The following is a 20,568-nucleotide window of genomic DNA, read 5'->3' as shown; positions in this document are numbered from 1 at the left end:
AAGCTAACAAAACCGCTACCACGAGTCACCCCAAACCAGTAGCAAGCACTTTTATCACAGCTAATAACTCCATACCTGTAGAATTTTGTGCCACAAAAGGAGTAGGACTTTCCAAGGTCTCTCAGCCCAAAAGGATTACTTCCTCCTTAGTATTCCCTTTACTTTTGTGATACTTATACTGCTCAAAATACTGTATAATTTTTTTAAATGTAAAAGTTTATCAATAAAAAAAGACTTTCTAGGACTTCTATTAAATGCAAGTCATTCTACTAAGCAACATGAAGAACATAAAGAAATATAAGCCATGCACTCAAAACATGTATGACCTGATGGAGAAGTAGGGTATATATTCTGTACATATATAAAGGGAGGAACTGAGTATCTCATTCGTTCATTTGGTAGCACCTAATTAGTACCAAATAGGTTGTTCTCGAGCGCACTTTTTGCTCCTCTTCCCAGAGTCTTAGAGTTAACAGGTAAGTCCTCAACAAACGTCTGACTGCTGAAGCAGCAACATACTCGAACATTGTTTTACGTTCATACTTATGGCACTGACCTTTAGTGCTTCACTGTAACTGAACTGAGGATTTTCCTTGCCAAATTCCCATTTTGTAAGTGTCACATTGAGAAAGTTGTGATTCACTTAACAGTATAGTTTCCCTTTGTAACTAGAAATAGAATTCTAGCTTCTTAATCTTAAGGCTTTTAAAAGTCAGCTAGTAGGCATCACCATCTCTCCTGTTACAGGATGAGTGGCCACACCTAGAACCTGAGTATCCAGGACCCATGTGTGAGCAATGATCAAGTAAAGGCAGGGACCATTTCAAATAAGAACTGGACAAAGAAGTGTGAAAATTCTTCCCTCCCCTTCATTGTCAATTCTCCGTTCTTCCTTTCCTATTTGATGTGTTGGAGAGTAGGGGTGAGAACCAAAGACTCGGGAGAGCAATACTGAAGCGGAAAGCCTCGTGACAGCTCAGTGTGAGCTCAAAAGGGAAGGAAGTGGCCTCTGTGTTTCAAGTCGTCTTGGTGTGGCCCGCTCTGGCCTCCATTGTCGACCACTTCTAAAAACTGAGAAAACAGCATAGAGAAATGAAGTACCTGCGTGACAATGGTCAGACTCACAGTATGGGAAGTGAAAGAAATAGTCAAGACCATCTATAATTAGGTATTTACTTAGATGTCAATCAGAGTTGCCTGCCTGTTTTTATCCTCTTCCTAGCCTCACTGGAATCATTAGGAAAAGCTCAATCATAATTGCAGTAGATTTTCCTTCATTTCTGATAATAACTACTACTTGATTTAATGAGGTATTTTCTGCAAAAGTTGTTAAATACAAGGACTGGTAAAATCCAGTTGGCCATGTAAAGCACAGTTGGGTTTAACCTAAAAAATGATGATTAAAAAAGGATACTATGAGAATATATCCTTCTTATTTTATGTGTAAATATATGTGTAGGTAGTCCATGTTGGCAATGTGTTGGTGTTTCAGACAGGTTCACCAGGAAGATGAAGGTGGGTGAATTCCAGTTCCCCCTTACCCTGCTTTATTTTTTAATCTTTTTTCTTTTCTCTTCTAACATACTATATAATTTATTTACTTTGTGTATTATTATCTATTATCCCTCTCCTTCTGGTTGAATGCAAATCTGCAAGGACAGGGGTCTTTGTTTTGTTCACTGAGGTGTCCCAAGAGCCTAGAAGAATGCCTGGCACATATTAAGTGTCCAATAAATGTTTGATGAATGAATGAATGAATGAACAAGAGACCCCAAACAAGCCAGTGGAATCCTTGTCAGTTTCCTCACTATCTTCCAGAGTGGTCATGATGGAAACATCACAGGATCTGTGGAAGGAACTTCATGTGCCTTTGGTGAGCCCTGAGCATGAGCTGAACATCAGGCATAGCTCCTGACTCTGTGCTTGTGTTCTAATAGCAGGGGCATCATCTGAGAGTGGGAAACTCAGGGAAATGAGTCAAGATTTGATGGGAAGGGGACATGGGGACAGAGCATGTAGCATTGATCATGCTTATAATGGGTACGGAGGATGTTAGAAAAACATAGTACTTTTTCTGGAGAGGTTTCAGCATTGAGATGAACTTAGACCAGGCTTAAGTTTTTTTCCAACTCACAATATTCCAGGATCCTAACTCCCTTCCCCAAGTATCTTTATCCCAATAAGCCTTCAGTTTTCATTTGTCCCTTGCTATCAGTCTGGGTCCTGGGCATCCTTATTTAGCCAACTACAGGCAAAGGTTTTCTGGCCTATCTCTAAAACAGGATGTACATACAACTACACAGAAACGGGGGGGATGCGTGCCCTTGGTACACACCTGACCACACAGAACAGGTTAATGTTGGCATTGTACACTGAAAAGTCAATAAAAGTTGCCCTGGTTCCTCGGTCCAGCCAGACATTTTTCTTGAGGCTAGCGACCTGGGCAGCTGTTTCCTCTCTTGTTCTTGACAAATCCAGGTAATAGCCAGCTCCACTATAGGTTGCAATTATTCCCCAGTGGCTACTCCCATTCAAGTCTTTTTCACTTGTGTAGATCCAACTAATTAAAAAACAAAAATAAAAACAAAATCAAACAGGTAAATTCAGCAGAACTAAGACTCCACACAGCATTTGGGAATTTAATCCACAAAGATTTACAGAAAATTTCTTAGGAACTAGATGCTTCTTTGGCACTAATGGGGATGGAAAGGTGAACTAAGACCCTTTCCCTACCAAATTAATATCAAGTAGGGAGAGAAAAGTTGTAATTAAACAAGATTCAAGGTAGATGACAATAAGAACCAAAAGAGAAATATAAAGAAATTACACTGGCAGATCAGAGGAAAGCTATCCTTTTTTTGGTGGTCTGGGAGAGGTGGATTAGAGAAGGCTTTGGGAAGAAGCCGTATTGGACCTGCACGGTAAGAGGTAAGCAGTATTTGCGCTGGCACAGGTAGACGGTAAGAGCATTTTTAAGCTAGAGCCATGCAGGGCCAGAGAAGTACAAGGTACCCAGTGAGTAGTTCAGTGTGGCTCCATATGATAAAGAAAGGAAGGTTGAAAGGTAGACAGGGGTTAGGTTGTGAAAAGCAAGTGTGAAGATATCACTGTAGGGAAGGTTTCTGAGAAGCACAGAACAAGGCTTACTCTGGTGACCACAGGGAAGACTGGAGTGGAGAGAACAGAGGGCTCATGTGCAGAAAGGGTGAACACAGCAGGCCTTTTCTTGGGGAGGCCTTCTTACAAGGTTGGACCCTGGCTGGCACCTGGGAACTCGGCAGACAAGCAGCTCCCTACACTGACATAAAACGACCGTGACTGGTAAGAACAGCTCCCCGTGCCTCGGCTGTTCGCGCAGGCAATGTGGCTTATGCTCAGCCCTGCTTTCCTTCTGGGCTTTGGAATTTTGGAATGTGGTAGGCAGAGGGTGCTTCTGTGACCAGCCTCTAGTAAACACCTGGGCAGAGTCTCTAATGAGCTTCTCTGGTAGACAACCATCACCTGTGTTGTTACACATTATTACTGGAAAAACTCAGCACGGCCTGGATGCCTCCACTGGGAGAGGACTCCTGGATGCCTGCACCTGGTGTCCCCCAGACTTTGCCATGTGCCTTTGCCTTCTGCTGCTTTTGCTTTGTATCCTTTCACCGTAATAAACCCCAGCCATGAATCCGCCCCTATGCTGAGTCCCGCAAGTCCTTCTAGTGAACCTGGGTACTGTCTTGGGGACCTTGACACAGCCCAGTGAGCAGGGCCTGTAAAAACCAAAAGGTGATGAGGCCTGAACTAGAGCAGTGATAACAGGAGGGAAAGGGAAGGCCAAGAGCGCCACTGCAGTGACTCAAAGGACTTGGCAATTGAGTTGGAGGTTGGGGCAGGGGAGGAAGGCATCTCAAAAATGACTCAAGTCTCTTTAGGGTAATGGGAAGATTGCGGTGCCACTCACAGGAGGAAAAGCAGACCCAATAAGAAAGTGAAGAGTTCAGTTTGGGGCATACTGCATTACAGGAGCTGGTGGGACATACAGGTGGCAGACAGACCTGCCTCACATCACTGGAATGTGAGCTCCGTGAAGACAGGAGGTTTTGTTTACTGCTGCTTCACTACCCCAGCACCGAGGGCGCTGCTAGAAGAGCGAGCCTTCACTGGAACGTGCCTGGCACATTGCTGCCACACTATACTTGTTGAAGAGATGAAGAGTCATCAAATAGATGTGAATACCATGGGAATGAGTATAATGAAAAAAACAAGAGGCGGAAATATAAAACTTAGGAGTGGTTTTATGAGAGGGGAAGTGAGAGAAGAAGGGAGCTCCAGACTTAAAAGAGTGCAAAGTTTAGTGTTAGTCACGGAAGCCAAAAGCATAAGCGGTCAACACTGCCACATCCTGTATGGAGGTTGAGCAGGGTGAACACTGGGGACTGTTCAGTGGATTTGCTAACTAGAGGTCCTTGGTAGCTTTGGGGAGAGATATCAAAAGCAAGGGTTGAAGCCTTAAGGGGGGAATTAGTAGTAAGGAAATAGAGGTGGGAAGTGAAGACTATTCTTTCAAGGAGTTTGGAGTTGAAGGGATGTAGGAATGGGAGTGACTTGGGAATCCAGCAGGATCAAGGGATGGTTTAGATATGGACAGGAAAAGTCCCCTTCAGTGATCACCCTGTAGCAGAAATCACTTATTCATATATGCATCCAGTACATATTTATTGAGCATCTTTATATACCAGGCACTGTTCAAGGCTTTGAGAACACAGCAGGGAACAAAATAGAGTCCTTGCCCTCAGGAAGCTTAAATACTGGTGAGGAGATGAGTACATCAAGAAGCCACCCTAACAACGTGACTGCTGTGGAAGAAGCAACGTGGAGTAGTAGGAGAAACATGAGTTTTGCAGTTAGGTTGGTTAAATCCCAGCTCGGTTCCATTTGTTAGCTGTGACGCTTTGGGTAAGTGAGCCTCAGTTTTTCCTCTATAAAATGGAGATGATACCTATTATAGAGTTGGTTTGTAATGTATAGATGAGATACTGCATGAAATCACTTCTTAAATAGTGTCTGGCACAGAATAGTGGCTGTATAAATTTCTCTTATTAATGATAGGAGGTAAAGTAAAATATTGGAAAAGGTGCCAAAGATTAAAGGCATGCTTATGCTTTGCAGGGACTAGAAAAAGATGCGTTAGAAAGCAAAATCACTATGATAACCTGAAAAAAATGTCTTTTGAGATTATTCAGTTCTTTTGCTCTGAATCTCCTGATTTTCACTAAATTTGTTTCTTATGACCCTGGTAATAGAGTATACATTAGATGGTAGACAAAGAATCTGGTCATCAAAAAGGTGTCAGTGTCTGCCCTGTTGTCTATTAACAAATCCAGATTCTGGGTGACTCAGTTCCCAAGAAAAGGATCAAGATGAACTGACAGAATTAGCTTAGCAAAGCTTAGAAGACTACTCTGCCCACAGTGACTTACCCGAGGCAGTGACCACAAGAGCCCCACTCTAAGACAGCCTGAGAGCTCTTCCCATTTTTAAAAATAATAACTACAAACATTCTAAAAGTAATACATGTCCTCCCCTGATACACAAGATGTTTTAAGTATGGGTACCAAAGTGTACTAAAAAACCCCTGCAAATATGCACATGTACGAATACATACTTAAAATCATATATAAACATTTGAGAAGGATAGGCTTTAAACCAAACAGAAAACTGCCTCACAGTCTTACACTTTAAATAATTACACTTTAAATAACTGAACAAAAATCTATTTGTAAGAGCTAATAAAAAAAGAATTTCTGTACCAGAAAACTTCCTAGTAAACACCCTAGTGGACAATGCTTCTGGACCTATAAAAATAGGGCCCAATTATTTCAAATGAAATCTGCCCAGGCTCAGATAATTTCTTTTTTGTGGGCCATATGGTCAACGATTTAGCCTTCTGAAAAATATGCATGGAGAAACTGAGAGGGTTAAAAACCAGAGAAAACTTGAGAAGCCAAAGGTCAAATTGACCACAGCTTCAATACAAGCATTGAAGAGTCACTGAAGGCATCTTTTCCTTGGTGAAGCTGTCAAAGAATGAATAAGTGCATGTCACCAAGGGGCCATGAGTCACAGATACTTACGCAGTTCCGTTTCGCGGCCCGAATGGAGCCCTGTCTTCACTACTGACGGAGTAAACATCATAGCACTCTTTAATTTCATCTCTCAAGTCCTGGGGGATAGAACAGGATCCATTTCTGACTCTGAGTTGCCGTATACGTGGAATCCCCAACAGCAGGTTCTCGTAGAAAATGAAACTCCGGTTGTCAGCCTCGGTTCGGTTGCTGGACTGCATCTTCCAGTACAGTCCATCCAGCAAGGAGCCTTCTGTGAACTGAAACAAAGGGAACATTTCTGAAAAGTTCCAAGCTCAGCGGCTGCCTTACTCCTGCCTGGAATGTTTGCATGACCAACAGTCTGGCAACTCGATGAACATGGTAGAGTGATGAGAGTGGGTTTTGCTGTCAGAGAGATTTGAATTGGACTGTGCTCCATCACTTGCTAGCTGTGAGGCCTTGAGCAGGATCCTCTGTGTCATGGTTCCTGCATCTGGAAAATTCATCTTTTATGTGGCCACTGCAGTGGCCAGAGTGGACACTTAATAAACAGCAACTCTGATTTTTGTTCTAAGACTAGAGGTGGGTGGGGGTGTTACATAAATCCATGGCCACGATCAACTCCACTTTCCCTTATGAAAATGGCATCCCACACAATCATGGTTCTAAACTTGTTTGGAGAGAAGAGGCTATAGCTTTGATTACCAGTCTGCTATCTGGACTAGACAATTTTGCTATATGGTGAACTCTCCAACACCTCCCCGTCCCTGTACAGCTTGGCACTTATTATCATGCAACTGCACATGGGTGAGAAGTCTCTTGTTAGTTTGCACAATGAGCTATGCCTACATGGAAGACAGATTTAGCCACTTCTCAATGTATTATCCTTATCATATGATCAATAGAGATAGACTAATTTGCCCCACTGAGGTGGTGGAAGATTCGTATTACACAAGTGTGGTTTTGGATACCAAGTACTTTCATATATTAATAGATTCCTGTGACTCAGTTTTTTTTATCCTTAAAATCAGCAGCTCTGGGCCGGCCCCGTGGCTCACTCGGGACAGTGCAGAGCTGGTAGCGCTGAGGCCGCGGGTTCGGATCCTATGTAGGGATGGCCGGTGCACTCACTGGCTGAGCATGGTGCAGACAACACCGTGCCAAAGATTGTGATCCCCTTACCGATCAGGAAAAAAAAAAAAAAAAAAAAAATCAGCAGCTCTGACCCCAGGGTTTAGTAAGAATTTTAGAAAGTATCTCCCCAGGGAGAAAAAATCATTTCCTTTCCCTTGTCCCTTCCAATTTTCTTAGATTCCGAGCACCATATTCTTTAGATCAATTTAATATTTTTTTCTGTGGTATCACTCATTGCTTATACTCTGCTACTATGCTGGAATTTGTGACAATCTGGGAAGGGGCGAGGTTGAATTTCACATTAGCAGACCTTTGAAAGAATATGCCTGCCTTTGTATCAGGTACTATTCTAGGAGCCTGGGATACATGCCATTGTCAGCAGAGACAAACACAAAAAGCAAAGCAAGACAGAACAACCAAACTGCTCTCCTGGGCCTTCCTTTCTAGGAGATTCTCAACAAATATTTATTGAATGATGAATGACTGAATGAATTATAAGCTAGGGTAAGGAAATGGCTGTCAGGCTAGAAAAAAAGTCCATCTTTCTTATTCCTTAGCCATGTGACCATACACATTTAAGCATCCTGAATTTCATTTTCTTCATTACAAACTGGGGCATAATATTAGTATTTACCTTGTAAGGTTACTATGGGGATTAAATAAGGTAAGGTATGAAACACTCAGAACAGTGCAAGGCACATGCAAGATTCTCAGCAAATGTTAGTTTACCCCTCTGAGAGCAGGAACAGTTAACTTCTAACGACTTACCATAACTTACAACATCTTACACAGTGTTAAATGAATAGCAGGCCCTGTAGATGCTCATGCATCAAACTTATGAAGCCAAATGAACAGCTTTCAGTGATAAAGAGGAACTTTCGAAGTCCTTTGCAAATACCTTCCAGAAGTCTTCCATTGAAGAAAGAGTTTTAAAGTTAGTTTTCTCCATTTTGGACACTGGGGTGTCTAGGAAGAGCTGTGACATTATCCGGGTATAGTAGTACACATTGGAGCTCATCATGCCGTAGGTCACTGGAACACAGAAAGCCAGATGAACTCTGCAAGGGAACCTGCACACAAATTCACAAGCCAACAGCCTCCACATAGGGATGGGTCCTGGGGGATGGATGTATATCTCATATGGTCTTCTCTCCCCTTTCCTTCCTTCCATCATTCTTCTAGGATATCTCCCTATCTCTCTGGTTTATACAAGAAATTATGTTAATCTTGGCTTATATGAAACAAAATTGGCTTATTATTGAGTATCAAGTCAAGTATCAAGTTAAGATAAGGTGCTTCCAACATGCCTATTCACCACCCACTGCCTCCTGGATCAGCTGAACTGCACTGGCCCCAACACAGGCCATGGCAACCTCCTCCTCCTGTGGCTGGGCATGTGCTGCTTGCTCTCCTTACAATAACCACAGCAGGCCAGTCTCGGTTTACCTCCAGATCAATTCTCCATTCTTCTCTCCCCTGCTCTGTGCCCAGAGGCTGACCTCTACAGACTGTGCTCCTGGGATCTTTGCCCTTTAGGGGGCCAGAGGGGAGGTCGGGATTTGTTCCCTCTACCCCTATGCTCCATTCTCTCACCACCTGGATGCAATTTGGCAGTCGATCCTCTAACCCTGGCCACAGCTGCTGTGGGAATCCCACGGCTACCCTGGGTCCATGCTGGGCCATTCCTTCCTCTAGTCCCCTCAAGCCTGGAGGTGGTAACCTTTCCTGAATGACTCACCTCCCCTTGTTGGTTTCCTTGATCCTGCCGCATCTGTTAGTCCCTTCATTAAACTTTATTTAATTTTCATTTTGAGTTCACCTTCTCTTTCCTTCCAGGAGGTTGACTGATACAGACACATCTGCTTCTTATCTACCAGTCAAGCCTGCATGGAACCTTCTAACTCAAGCTACACCCCTGCCAAGAACACTTACTCATTATACTGTATAGTCTTGGGAGGAAGTGGGAAGATTTTTTTTTTTTTTAATTTATTTTTTATTAGCATATTCATTGTTACAAATCATACTTATTCTTTATGTCCCTAATCCAGTCTCTCCCCTTCCAGCTCCCCCCTCTAATACCATAGATTTGTTTTCTTCATCTGATAGTTTAACTGCTCCTCTGTTGGTTTGTTGCCCACGTGATCGGTCCAGTACTGAGACAGGTGTGATCAAATCCTCCTGTATTATCATAAGGGAAGATTATTTTTAAGCTTAGCAGGCCAAAGGAGATCAAGATTTGACTCTTGGCTCCTTACTTGCTATGTGATCTGTACAAATTGCTTAAACTTTCAGAGTTTCCATTTCCTCTTCTGTTAGATGGGGATAATTAGCTATCCCACAGGATTGTTTGGTGCTTAAATAAAAATAATAATTAAAATTTATCTAGTACAATGGCTGACACTTAAATGCCCAAAGTGGCTCTTCCTCCTTTACTGGATTGTCATAATACATCTATTACAAATTTCAGCACTTTAACAAGTACTGTCTTATGCTGGACTCTAATGATTGCAGGTGTAATACGCTGATAAAAAGCTTCAAAGGGAAGGAAATAATTCTTATAATTAGCTGATAAAAAGCTTCAAGGGGAAGGAAACATATTTTATACTTATTTTGACAGTAGTTCCAAACACCCAGCAGAAGATTAATATTTACTTAATTCTATAATAGTATTTAGGCATTATAAAATGCATATTAAAGCTGTATTAAGTTATTTGGGGGATTAAATGCTATTTAGTAAATCTCTCCTTCATCTAGCCCTCTTCCCCTTTCAAGCATTATAGGAAATTAAGATTATTAAAGGAGAGAAATAGGAACAGTGATCCAAACATGAGTGCGTTTGGGAATTCCTCTCAAGCAATCAGTTAAGCACTAATTAAACATAATACACACAAATTGTGTATTGTATCTAGAGGGGTATGAATAATTTCCAGTCCCCCTAGTTAGTTAGGCTCCCTTACTTGTCATCCTATGACCCAATGTAATTAGGACAACAGTCCTCTTCACGTGTTACATGACTTGCCACCTCTCAAAACTGTATTGGACCTAGGACTGGCTGGTTAGTTCAGGTGGTTAGAGTGCGGTGTTATAACACCAAGGTCACAGGTTTGAATCCCTGAACTGGCCAGCCACCAAAAAAAGAAAAAAAACAAAAAAAAACCCCAAAAAACCCCCACAACTGTATTGGACCAGAGTTAAGCGTTTAGAATTCTAATCCCTCCCATTTATGAAACAAGGTGGTATTGGACATGAACATGAGCAGGACGCGATCTCTGCCCCTAAGGAGAGGAGCTCAGTGTTCCCAGGTAGAACACTGCCTACCCAGCTCCTACAAGGGGATGGACACAGGTACAATGTGCTCTGCAAAGGCCTTCTAAGAATACAGAGCCAATCAAGGGGACAAAACTGACATGATACAAAAGAGTAAGTAATGAAGGTCCCCAAAGCCAACTAAACGATTAAGTTGATTACTTTTAGTTAACATGAAACTAGAATGTATTCTGGATTGATTAATACAGACCATTTTGGAGTATTTTACCTGTGTTTTTTTTGTTGTTGTTGTTGTTCAAATGGAATTTTGGTAAATTATTTAAGTTTTTTGATTGATAAATATGGTATAGTTATATATAAGTATGTAAATATAAGTATTTTAGCTACTTATTTAAAAATGTATCGCCTTTATTTTCCTATAGTATTCAAAACTCCATACTGATTTTTGCTTTTGAAATTTTCAGGATCTGTTCTGGCTTTAATAGTGTCACTAAAAGGAAGGATGCAACGGATTCCCTTGGTTATGTGGCACCACCTGCTGGACAGCCACAGAAACGATGCCTTCTAGCTTTGAAGGAATGATGATTGTTAACAGTTGTTTAATCAGGAAACATGAACTCAGTCCCTCCCTTGTGCGAGGTCCTGGGGGCTGGTCCATGGGATATCTTTGAGAGACAGCTCCACACACACCAGGAATTGGTTACACCATGTGCCCATGTAGTAGCAGCTAAAAGATCCCTGGAACTGGAGTCAGAACAATTTGGATCTGAGTTTCAGCTGTGCTTCATCCTGAATCTCTGCCTCTATGTTCATGATTGTTGGCCTTGGTGTCTTGGGATCTTGGACAAGTATTTAATAATATCTAGGGCTGTTGTGAAGCTCAACTGAAGAAATGTATGTGAGGACAGTTGCACACTGTAAAATGCTATGGAAATATGAAACTGTTACATCACTTCTTTTAGTCTGTCATGGAGAAAGCCCACTGGGAAGGTAGCATTCACTTTCTCTAAATGAAATAAATTGTGAAGAAAAACTTACCACATGAAATAGATAACCTTAAATGAGGACCAGGAAGGAGAGGAGAATATCAAAAAATATAAGGTAAAGGACACACATAGATCCTATGTGCTCCCATTTCTTCTGCTATTCAGACCTTGTCTTAACCCGTGTTTCCCATTTTCAATAAAATAAGCCAGAACAACAAGAACAAGGAGAAAAAAAAAAAAAAGAAAAAAAAAAAAAAAATATATATATATATATATTTGGCAGCTGGCCAGTACAGGAATCTGAACCCATGATTTTGGTGATATAATGAACAAAATATATTAACAGACAGTATCACCAAACAACGAGCATTTAAACTAACGAAAGCTGCCTTAAAAACATGGTCTATCTGTTCTAAATAACTAGCTAATGGATACTATCTTATTCTTAATATTGCTGAAAAAAATATAGGTTCAAATACTAAAATCAAATAAAGGGTAATGTAGAATTATGTCTATTGTATAAATAGCAAATCACTAGAATAAAAAAGAAAAAATTTCCAACCTAACAGAAGAAAAAGAAAAATGAAAAATAACAGCAAAGCCTAAAAAAAGAGGAAAAAAATAAGATGATAAAAGTTGACAAAAGCATGAAATGTGAATGGGTTAAACTCTCACTAGATGACAAAGTTTTAAATAATTAGTTAAAAAATTAAAAATTCATCTCTAGAATTTTTATAAGAAACCTACTCAAAATAAAGTTTAAAATTAGGGAATGAAAAAATATATCAGGGACAAAATATTTTCAAACAGATGTTAAGTGGTACTATGATGATCTGACAAAGGAGATTATTGAGATGAAGGGGAGTATTGCCAAGCTTACTTTATATGGATAAATGATACCATACATAATGATTTAACTATAATGAACTCTTATGTATTGAATTACAGAGAGTCAAGATATATAAAGCAATGCCTGCTGGTAATATAAGGAGAATTATCAAATCTACAATTGTAATCAGAAACTTAACCCTACCATCCCAATCTTTGAGAGAAAGCAGACAAAAATTATGGAGGAATATAAAGGTTTTGAACTGAATACATGACTTAATACGTATACGTCATACTTCATACTCTACCAAAAGTGATCACTCACATTCTTTTTCAAATGTCCACGGAACATTTAAAAAAGTTGGTAATATGCAACAAAGGGAACATCAGTAAATCCCTGAAATTAACAATCAACCATCCAGATATCTGTATAAGAAGACGGCCACGTGAAGACAGAGAGACAGGGAGAAGGCCATGTGAAGATGGAGAATGGGACAGGTGCAGAGACACGCCGAGGATGCCAAGCACAGTCAGCAAACCACCAGAGCTAGGGAGCAGCAAGGAAAGACTCCCCTGTGGGCTTCAGAGAGGGCATGGTACTTTTGGTTTTGAACTTCTAGCCTCCAGAACTGAGAAACAATAAGTTTCTGTTGTTTTAAGCCAAAAAACAAAGCAAAAAACAAAAAACAAATAGATGAGCCCCCAAAACAAAAAAATCCACACACACACATACACACACACACAAAAAAACAGGCAACATTTTAAAGCCACAAATTCGGAAAATTAATTAACAAAATGATAAACAAGCACACACAACTAAAATTAAGATGTCTACAAATTTAAAAAAAATTTTTTTTTCTCTTTAACCTGGGGACAGGGAGGAAATCAAAACTGCCATAAAAATATAATTGTACCAGATGTAAAGACAGTACAACCAAGATGCCTGGGACCCAGTATTCTAGGCCATCTGCCACAGTGAAGCCATCACTTTGCACAGAAAACCCAACTTCTATACTAGTTCTGTATTGTGCCATATCCTCACAGGGATGCGATGGAGGTCAAAGAAGGACATATATTTGAAGGGCCTGTATATACTACAAGTGCTATATACAAATGCAAAGTGCTATACACAAATCAAAGAATTATTAGGGTTGAACTGATCTAGTGGACATATTAGGAAAAATTCTGTGCATTAGTAAATGAGACGTATTGAGAGAGGGAATGGAAGTGGACAGTGATGCATTTAGTGGAAGCTGTATGTGCCGGCACCCAGACGTGCATAACATTCCTAAACCTAAACTCATCATCCCTGTGAAGCAGATGGATGGGTGAGCTCCTTTAACAACCCAGTACGAGGAGCCTGGGACAGAGGTGGGCCCATCGTCAGCACAGCTCAGAGGAAGGGGCTGGTTCATTGGGCACCAATAAATCTTCCTGGATCTAGCACTTGAGCTGATCTTCACAAATGAGGGTGAATTAGATCAATAGGAAGGGAACAGTATACACTGAGGCTTTTTAAAGAATCTTGAGTGGTTTGATGTGGCTGAAGAGCCAGATATTTACAGGGAGTGGCAGTTCTGAAGAAGTAAGCAAAGACCCTATAGTGAAATGCTAGTCTATTATCTAAATATTTTAAAGTTTACATTGAAGCTGAGGTCATTACAGCATGTTAAATAGTGACCTTTATTAATCTGTTTTCAGAAACAGCACTGCCTGGAGACGGTGCCTGGGAATCCTACAAAGTCCAGACATAGGGAGACTGGCTCCCATCAATCCATGTCCACATGGCATTCGGAGTCATCTTAGAATTTAAATAAATCTTGTCACACTCCTTCTTAAAACCCTGGCTTCCCACTGTAAACCCCTTGCCAAAGCCCACCAGACCTGTGGGATCTGACCCCTGACCACCTTCCCATCTTCATCTGACCACACTCTCCAGTAACTGGCTTCACTCAGTTTCTGAGCATTTGTGGCATGTTCTGAGCAGTTCTCTCTTCATCTGACTGGCTCCTGCTCTTGCTCAGGCTTCAGAGAGCCCTTCTCCTTAGGGAATCCTCTTCTTCAATTGTCTTCTTTACATCACTTACCACATTTAAGGACAGGGCCTAAATCTGCTTTTAATTAAATTACTGAAGAGTCGAATCAATGAATAAGTGAATAGTTCAGGAGAAAGATGATAAGGGTTAAAATAAAGACAAGAGCGATGTGTGAAAGAAGACAGAGATGCTGGGCCGGCCCGTGGCTCACTCGGTAGAGTGCGGTGCTGATAACACCAAGGCCCCGGGTTCGGATCCCATATACGGATGGCCGGTTCGCTCACTGGCTGAGCGTGGTGCTGACAACACCGAGTCGAGGGTTAAGATCCCCTTACCGGTCATCTTTTTAAAAAAAAAAAAAAAAAAGAAGACAGAGATGCTAAAGAGGGGGAATGATCATGTAAGAAGGGTGAGGGAAGCATCTAGGATGACACCCAGGCTTTGGGTGAGGTGTTTGTGTAGGTGATGTTAATGTTAACCCACATGACAGCACATGACTGAAGCAGTTTGCATGGGTGGATAATGAGTTCAGGTTTATGAATGTTAGAAGGAGACGCCTGTGAGATATCTCACTGGAGATGTTCAGCAGAGGTTGGCACTAGGTTTGTAGCTTGGGAGAGAGGACTAGAGCTGAGGAGAGATACTTGGGAGTCGCCAGCATACAAGTACTAGTTGAAGCGTTGTCTGTGGAAAAGATCACCTAGAGAGAAAGCCAAAGACCCAATCACAGAGAATATACTATCTAAATACGCTTCAGAAGAAAGAAAACTAAGAAAGTGAACAGAGCAAGGAAGAACACAAGAAGAGAGGGAGTTACAGAAACCAAAATAGGAAGTTTCTAGAATGCCACATGCCATGGTACCAAATGCCAGAGAGAGACTGAAAAGAGCCCATAGAATCTGGCAATTATGAAATCTCCAGTGATGTTGGTGAGGGACTTTTAGGAGGCAGAAGCGAGACTGCAGAGTCAATAAGAGAATTTGTAAAATAAAGTTATTCAAATCTCCAAATATTTTAATCCAGTTTTGGTTAAAATTTCAAAGAAAATCATAACAAGTTATGCTGGAAATCTTTAAGGGATAGAAGCTGTTGACACAGTGCTTTTGAAAATGCCCATACTGGGCTAGTATTATTTTTTTGTTTTAAAAATGAGAGAGAAAGATATATAATATTTACATATATGTTACCAGGAAGACAAAAAGAAAAAGTTATGTGAGTGGAATGAAGGTCAAGTTTAAGGTAATATCTATACATTTTCCTTTTCCTGTTATTGTAAAATTGAGTTTTTGTCTGGCCAGTTTATCAGAAAGGACAAGAAGCTTTCCAGCAATAGTCAAGGGCTTTGAGGGCTTTAATAGTTACTTCCCATGGATTGTAACCTACAATCTTGAGATTGAAGGTGTCTGTTGTGGGACGCTACATGGGGAGCTGTCACAATGTCTGTCACAGAAATGGAATTAGCTCTCCACTGGTGTGACAATAAACCCACTGGCCTTGATTTCACTGACCTTGTTATCAACAACTCAATCTGAGTGGATTCTCTGGCAAATTAGAAAAACTATCTTTAGACTAACATCTTTGCAAGATTTTTACAATAAAAAAAATTCCTTTATTTACTTATTTTTAGAATACAAGGCAAAGTCTCCGTCCAGAGATAAATAGAGATAAATAAGATTTCTTCTTAAAAGGGCTCTTCCTGGCCTAGGAAATGTCATATTATTAAGATTTCGTTGTTCATTTCTCTTTTCATCACTTCTCTGGATTCTAGGGAGTTTACAGCTAACTTTCTTACATAAATGGATCATATTTTCTACTCTGTGAAATAAGTTACATTTTTTACTCTGTAAAATATTTATGGAAGTCTACTGTTTTTCTCAGTGATTTGATTTTCAAATGTGTTTAAATATTAATCCTTTTGTGATATTTTTTATAAATTAAATTTTGTTTGTTCTGTTTTTTTGTTTGTTTGTTTTGGCAGCTGGCCAGTATGGGGATCCAAACCCTTGACCTTGGTGTTACAACACCATGCTCTCACCAACTGAGCTAATCAGCCAGCCCTTATAAATATTCTTTACACCTATTTTCTGTCTTTTACTTTTGTCTATATTCTTTGATATACAGAAATATTACATTTCTATGATGTTGATTCAACTAACTATTGTGATTTTTATTTTTATGTTTAAACTCAGGAGATTTGAACTTTATAGAATGAGTACAGAATACAGAAAAAGGAACAGGCAAATGTATTTTTATCATAGATTTACCAAACACGTTCCTTTGCCTTTTTCAAATATCTTCTATAGCACTATTTATTCCTTCAATTTCAGCATGTAACTCACAATAGAATACCATTGCTATTTTTAACAGTAACCCATACATAGTAATAAGTACTTTGATGGTGAATTTATAGCAACCTTATGTTTCAAGTAAGAATAAATTCTAAATTATAGAAAAAGTGGGATTACTTTCTTCACATGTTATTCTTGTCCTCTTGGTTAAGTAGACTATTTTTAAAATGAAAGGGACAGAAGTAACACTGGTGAGATGTAAAATAAACTCTTGATGGGCACCTAGTGCTACAAATGAACTGGAGTCTGAGCCCAAGCAATTACAACCTATAGTTCTTAGAGCCCACTGATGAGATAATTCAATTACTGTCAATGATCTTTGGGAAGATCTACTTCTCACTCTATTAGATGACGAACCACATTCAAAGGTCTTTTCATGTATTATTTCTAACCTTCACAAAAATATTTCAAAATACGTGTTTTACAAAACAGGAAACAAAGGCTCAGAAAGGTTAAATAACTTGCCCAATTTACCTTGCATGTCAGCGGTGGAGCTGGAATTTAAACCCAGATCTCTCTGATTCAAAAAATTTGAATCTTCCCTACTATGTCAAGCTGGCTTCCAGAACACTAACTACTTGATAGCAAGAGCTTCCAGTATGCAAGGCATTATCTCATTATCCACAGAGTAATGAGGTGAATATTCCTGATCATTTGATACTGATATTGCTAGCAAGACTTTAGAACGAGTAATTAAAAAGAAGGGTTCTGAGCAACAGGGAAAAGATTCAATCACTAGGAGCCAGTAAGGCTTTGCGAGAAGTAAATCATGCCTGGTTACCCTCATTTTCTTTTTATTTTGGTCAACAGCTCTTAGATCAGAGGAATAGTGGAGTTATTCAGACAGGCATTTGAAAAAGTCTTTCCTATGATCCTGTTTCATGAACATCTGAGCTATAATGAACTCCACTTAAAGAGCTTTGATTAATGGACTGACGTTCTTAGGCTAATCTTTTCTTATTTATTCATTCACGAGGATAAGGACATGGAGGATATCAACTCTGCTGATACTGGGAGGCTGAGAGGAACAGCCAATAAGTGAGACAAAGGACTCTAGATTGAAGATAATTTCAGCAACTTGGAATAATGAGCAGATCCCAATGAGATAAAATTTAGTGGGGCTGAAAGGGAAGTCTTCCACTATGATTCAGGAAAAAGCGCTTGAATGCTAGTTGGAGACACAGTGCTTGATGGATTTTGGAATCATTTCTATGATGAAGCAGCCCCAAGAGCCGGGCAATGGTAAGATGTGAGAACCACAGCCCAGTGTGTGGATGAGGAAGCTTGTGCCCCAACGCCGAGGCTCCTGCGCTTGCTCCTGCGCTTTCTTAGGGACTCTGATGGACAGAACTGTGCTGGAGGGAGTTCCCACCGTGTGAGGCACTCAAAATCGTGACTGCGGTCACAGGGTCAACAGCTGAAGGAACTGGAAAGGTTTAACCTGAGGAAGACTTAGGGGAGATGGGATGTCTGTCTCCAAACTTCTGAAGGACTGAGTTCGAAAGAGACATGGAAAAGGCCCGTGGTATAGGTGGGCTTAGAGGGCGGCATTAGGAGAAGTTATAGGAGATAGACTTTGGCTTTACTGAAGGAAGAACTTTCTAACATAGTTGTAGAAAAATGAAATAAACTGTATCAAAAAAGTGAGTCCTTTAACCTCGGACTCTTGCTCAATCAGAGGCAGGATGACTGTCCATTTGGGAGGGATGCTGTAGAGGAAATTTTAGCACTCAATGGAGGTTTGACCTTATGACTGCTAGGATCCCTTCTTAATAAGAGATTCTCTAATATCCAGAAAATAAATTTTTTCTCATGTAAAAAATGTAGCAAATGATATAAAAAAATGTGATTATGAGAAACAGAACAAAAAGAATAAACATTCTAAAGCAAACAAGAAAACACTAATTTGTTATGTGAATTCAGGCATGTTTCCTGAAACTCTCCATCTTCAGTTTACTTACCTGGCCTAGTTCCCAAATTTATCAGTGCATCTGAAAACTCAGTGCCCTCAGCCACATCTTGGAGGCTGTGATTTAGTAGATCTGGGCAAACTATAATTTTTTTTTTTCCTAATTCTCTTGGTCATTCTGAGGCAATTTGGGGGACCACTGAAATTCTAGACTTACTTACAAGGTAACCTATTTTGCATAAGAAATACGTACATATATATAATGCTGGAAAAACCTTAACAATTCTAATCAACCTGTTATTATTTAAGGCTACAGCAGTTCAATATTTAAGCACCATTTCTATGCAGGCAGCAAACTCAAGCACAGTATTCTAAGCCCTAATAGCTTAGAACATAAAAGTTTAAAACTATCACATCTCTTGTTTTGCAATGTTTAATGTCATGTATAGATCATTTCTACCTTTTCAGCATTTCTATCTTAGATAACATGTTTTAAAAACTGTCATACCACTTATATGAGGAAATAGTCATACTCATAGAAACAGACAGTAGAATGGTAGTTGCTGGGAGCAGGGAGAAGGGGGAAATGAGAGGTATTAGCCAAAAGGTAACCCCCGCCTCCCGCAAATGGTGGAATATAGTGAACTGAAAACTAACTGATAGGTGATAGAAGTGTTTGAAGGAGAGAGGGACTGACTCTCTCAAATGCAGATAATAAAGAAATAGGGGGATATTTCGAGGTGATAAAAATGCTCTAAAATTGGATTGTGACAGTTGCACAACTCTAGACATTTACAAAAAGAAATCAATGAATTGGATATTTAAAAGAATACATTCTAGGGCATGTAAATTATACCTAAGTAAAGCTGCTTACTTAATAAATAAATAAGAACATCATTTTTCATTTAAAAAAAAAAACGTACTTTTTATAAGCATGAGACTTCCATTCCTAAACAAATAACAGAAAATTTCAGAAAACTGGTAAGAAAAAAATGAGAAGATGATGTTCATATATATATATAGTTTTCAGCTTAAGTAACTTCTTTTTTTCTTAAGTTTCCACTTGTGTAGGCAAAGGCTCAGAAAACGTAAAAAGAAGACATGCCCTGTCTTATCTAGTAAGCTTATCAAGAGCTTACAAGTACTAGTAAAAACCAGTGTGGGGGTATTAAATAAATCAATATTTCAATTTATTAAAACTACAAAGAGAGAAAATTAAATGTTTCCTTCATCTTTTATGTTCAACTTAAAAATCTTTTTATTTTTTTATAAATCTAGTAAATTTTGAAAAATTGTCTTCAAGGAAGCTTTTAGCACCTAATTAAATTCAAGGTGGTCAGTTTTAATGTAATAAAAATGGCATTATTAAAGTATTGATTAAATTCTGATTTTTTCCATATATAAAAAAAGGGACTCTTTCAAAGGTGGTATTAATTTTTAATCATTTCAGTGTTCACTACATAAGAATGAACTCAGAGGAGTTTGGTAAGAGATCCTGACAGTCATAAATTTGCTTTCTTATCTGTTCTCATAAGAGGCTTTAGAGGGGACATGACAGTAACCCATCATCCAACATGCTTTCATTCAGAGGATAAACCCATAGCCTGTCATATTCTGGACTTTGAGGCAAATGACTTGAAAAAGCAATATTAAATAACATTATTTGTGTTTCCTGAAAATTCAACTTGGGAAATCATTTTGCTGAGAATAATTCTTATGGAGAATTTATATTAATTGATCTAACAATAGTGACACTATATTTATTGTTAAGCAATCTAATGCAAAAATCCTTTTACTTGGTTTCTTCAGGTCTGGCAGGTTGCCACGTGCATCTCACAGTGACAATGGTCACAACTGACAATGAACTGGCCCAGTCAGATAATGCTGATTTTTAATTAATGTTCACCAGATGATAGAAGGGAACATTACCAAATTCAAAATTAGAACTGAAAACAAAGCTGAGAAGAG

General features: G+C 39.5%; 1 protein-coding gene across 1 annotated transcript in view; it reads right to left on the bottom strand.

Annotated features, from left to right (window-relative positions):
• The window catches only part of PKD2 (polycystin 2, transient receptor potential cation channel), a 58,771-nt gene that overhangs the window by 26,538 nt on the left and 11,665 nt on the right, over window positions 1–20,568 (bottom strand). Inside the window, exons 3-5 of the mRNA XM_063108217.1 lie at window positions 8,125–8,258; window positions 6,120–6,370; window positions 2,336–2,560 (exon numbers count right to left, since the gene is read on the bottom strand). Of these exons, the coding sequence (XP_062964287.1) occupies window positions 2,336–2,560; window positions 6,120–6,370; window positions 8,125–8,258 (610 nt within the window). The remainder of the gene's footprint in view (window positions 1–2,335; window positions 2,561–6,119; window positions 6,371–8,124; window positions 8,259–20,568) is intronic.

The sequence above is a fragment of the Cynocephalus volans genome, chromosome 9, assembly GCF_027409185.1.
Source record: "Cynocephalus volans isolate mCynVol1 chromosome 9, mCynVol1.pri, whole genome shotgun sequence".
Classification (NCBI taxonomy): Eukaryota; Metazoa; Chordata; class Mammalia; order Dermoptera; family Cynocephalidae; genus Cynocephalus; species Cynocephalus volans.
This window is presented reverse-complemented; position numbering and strand designations above follow the sequence as displayed.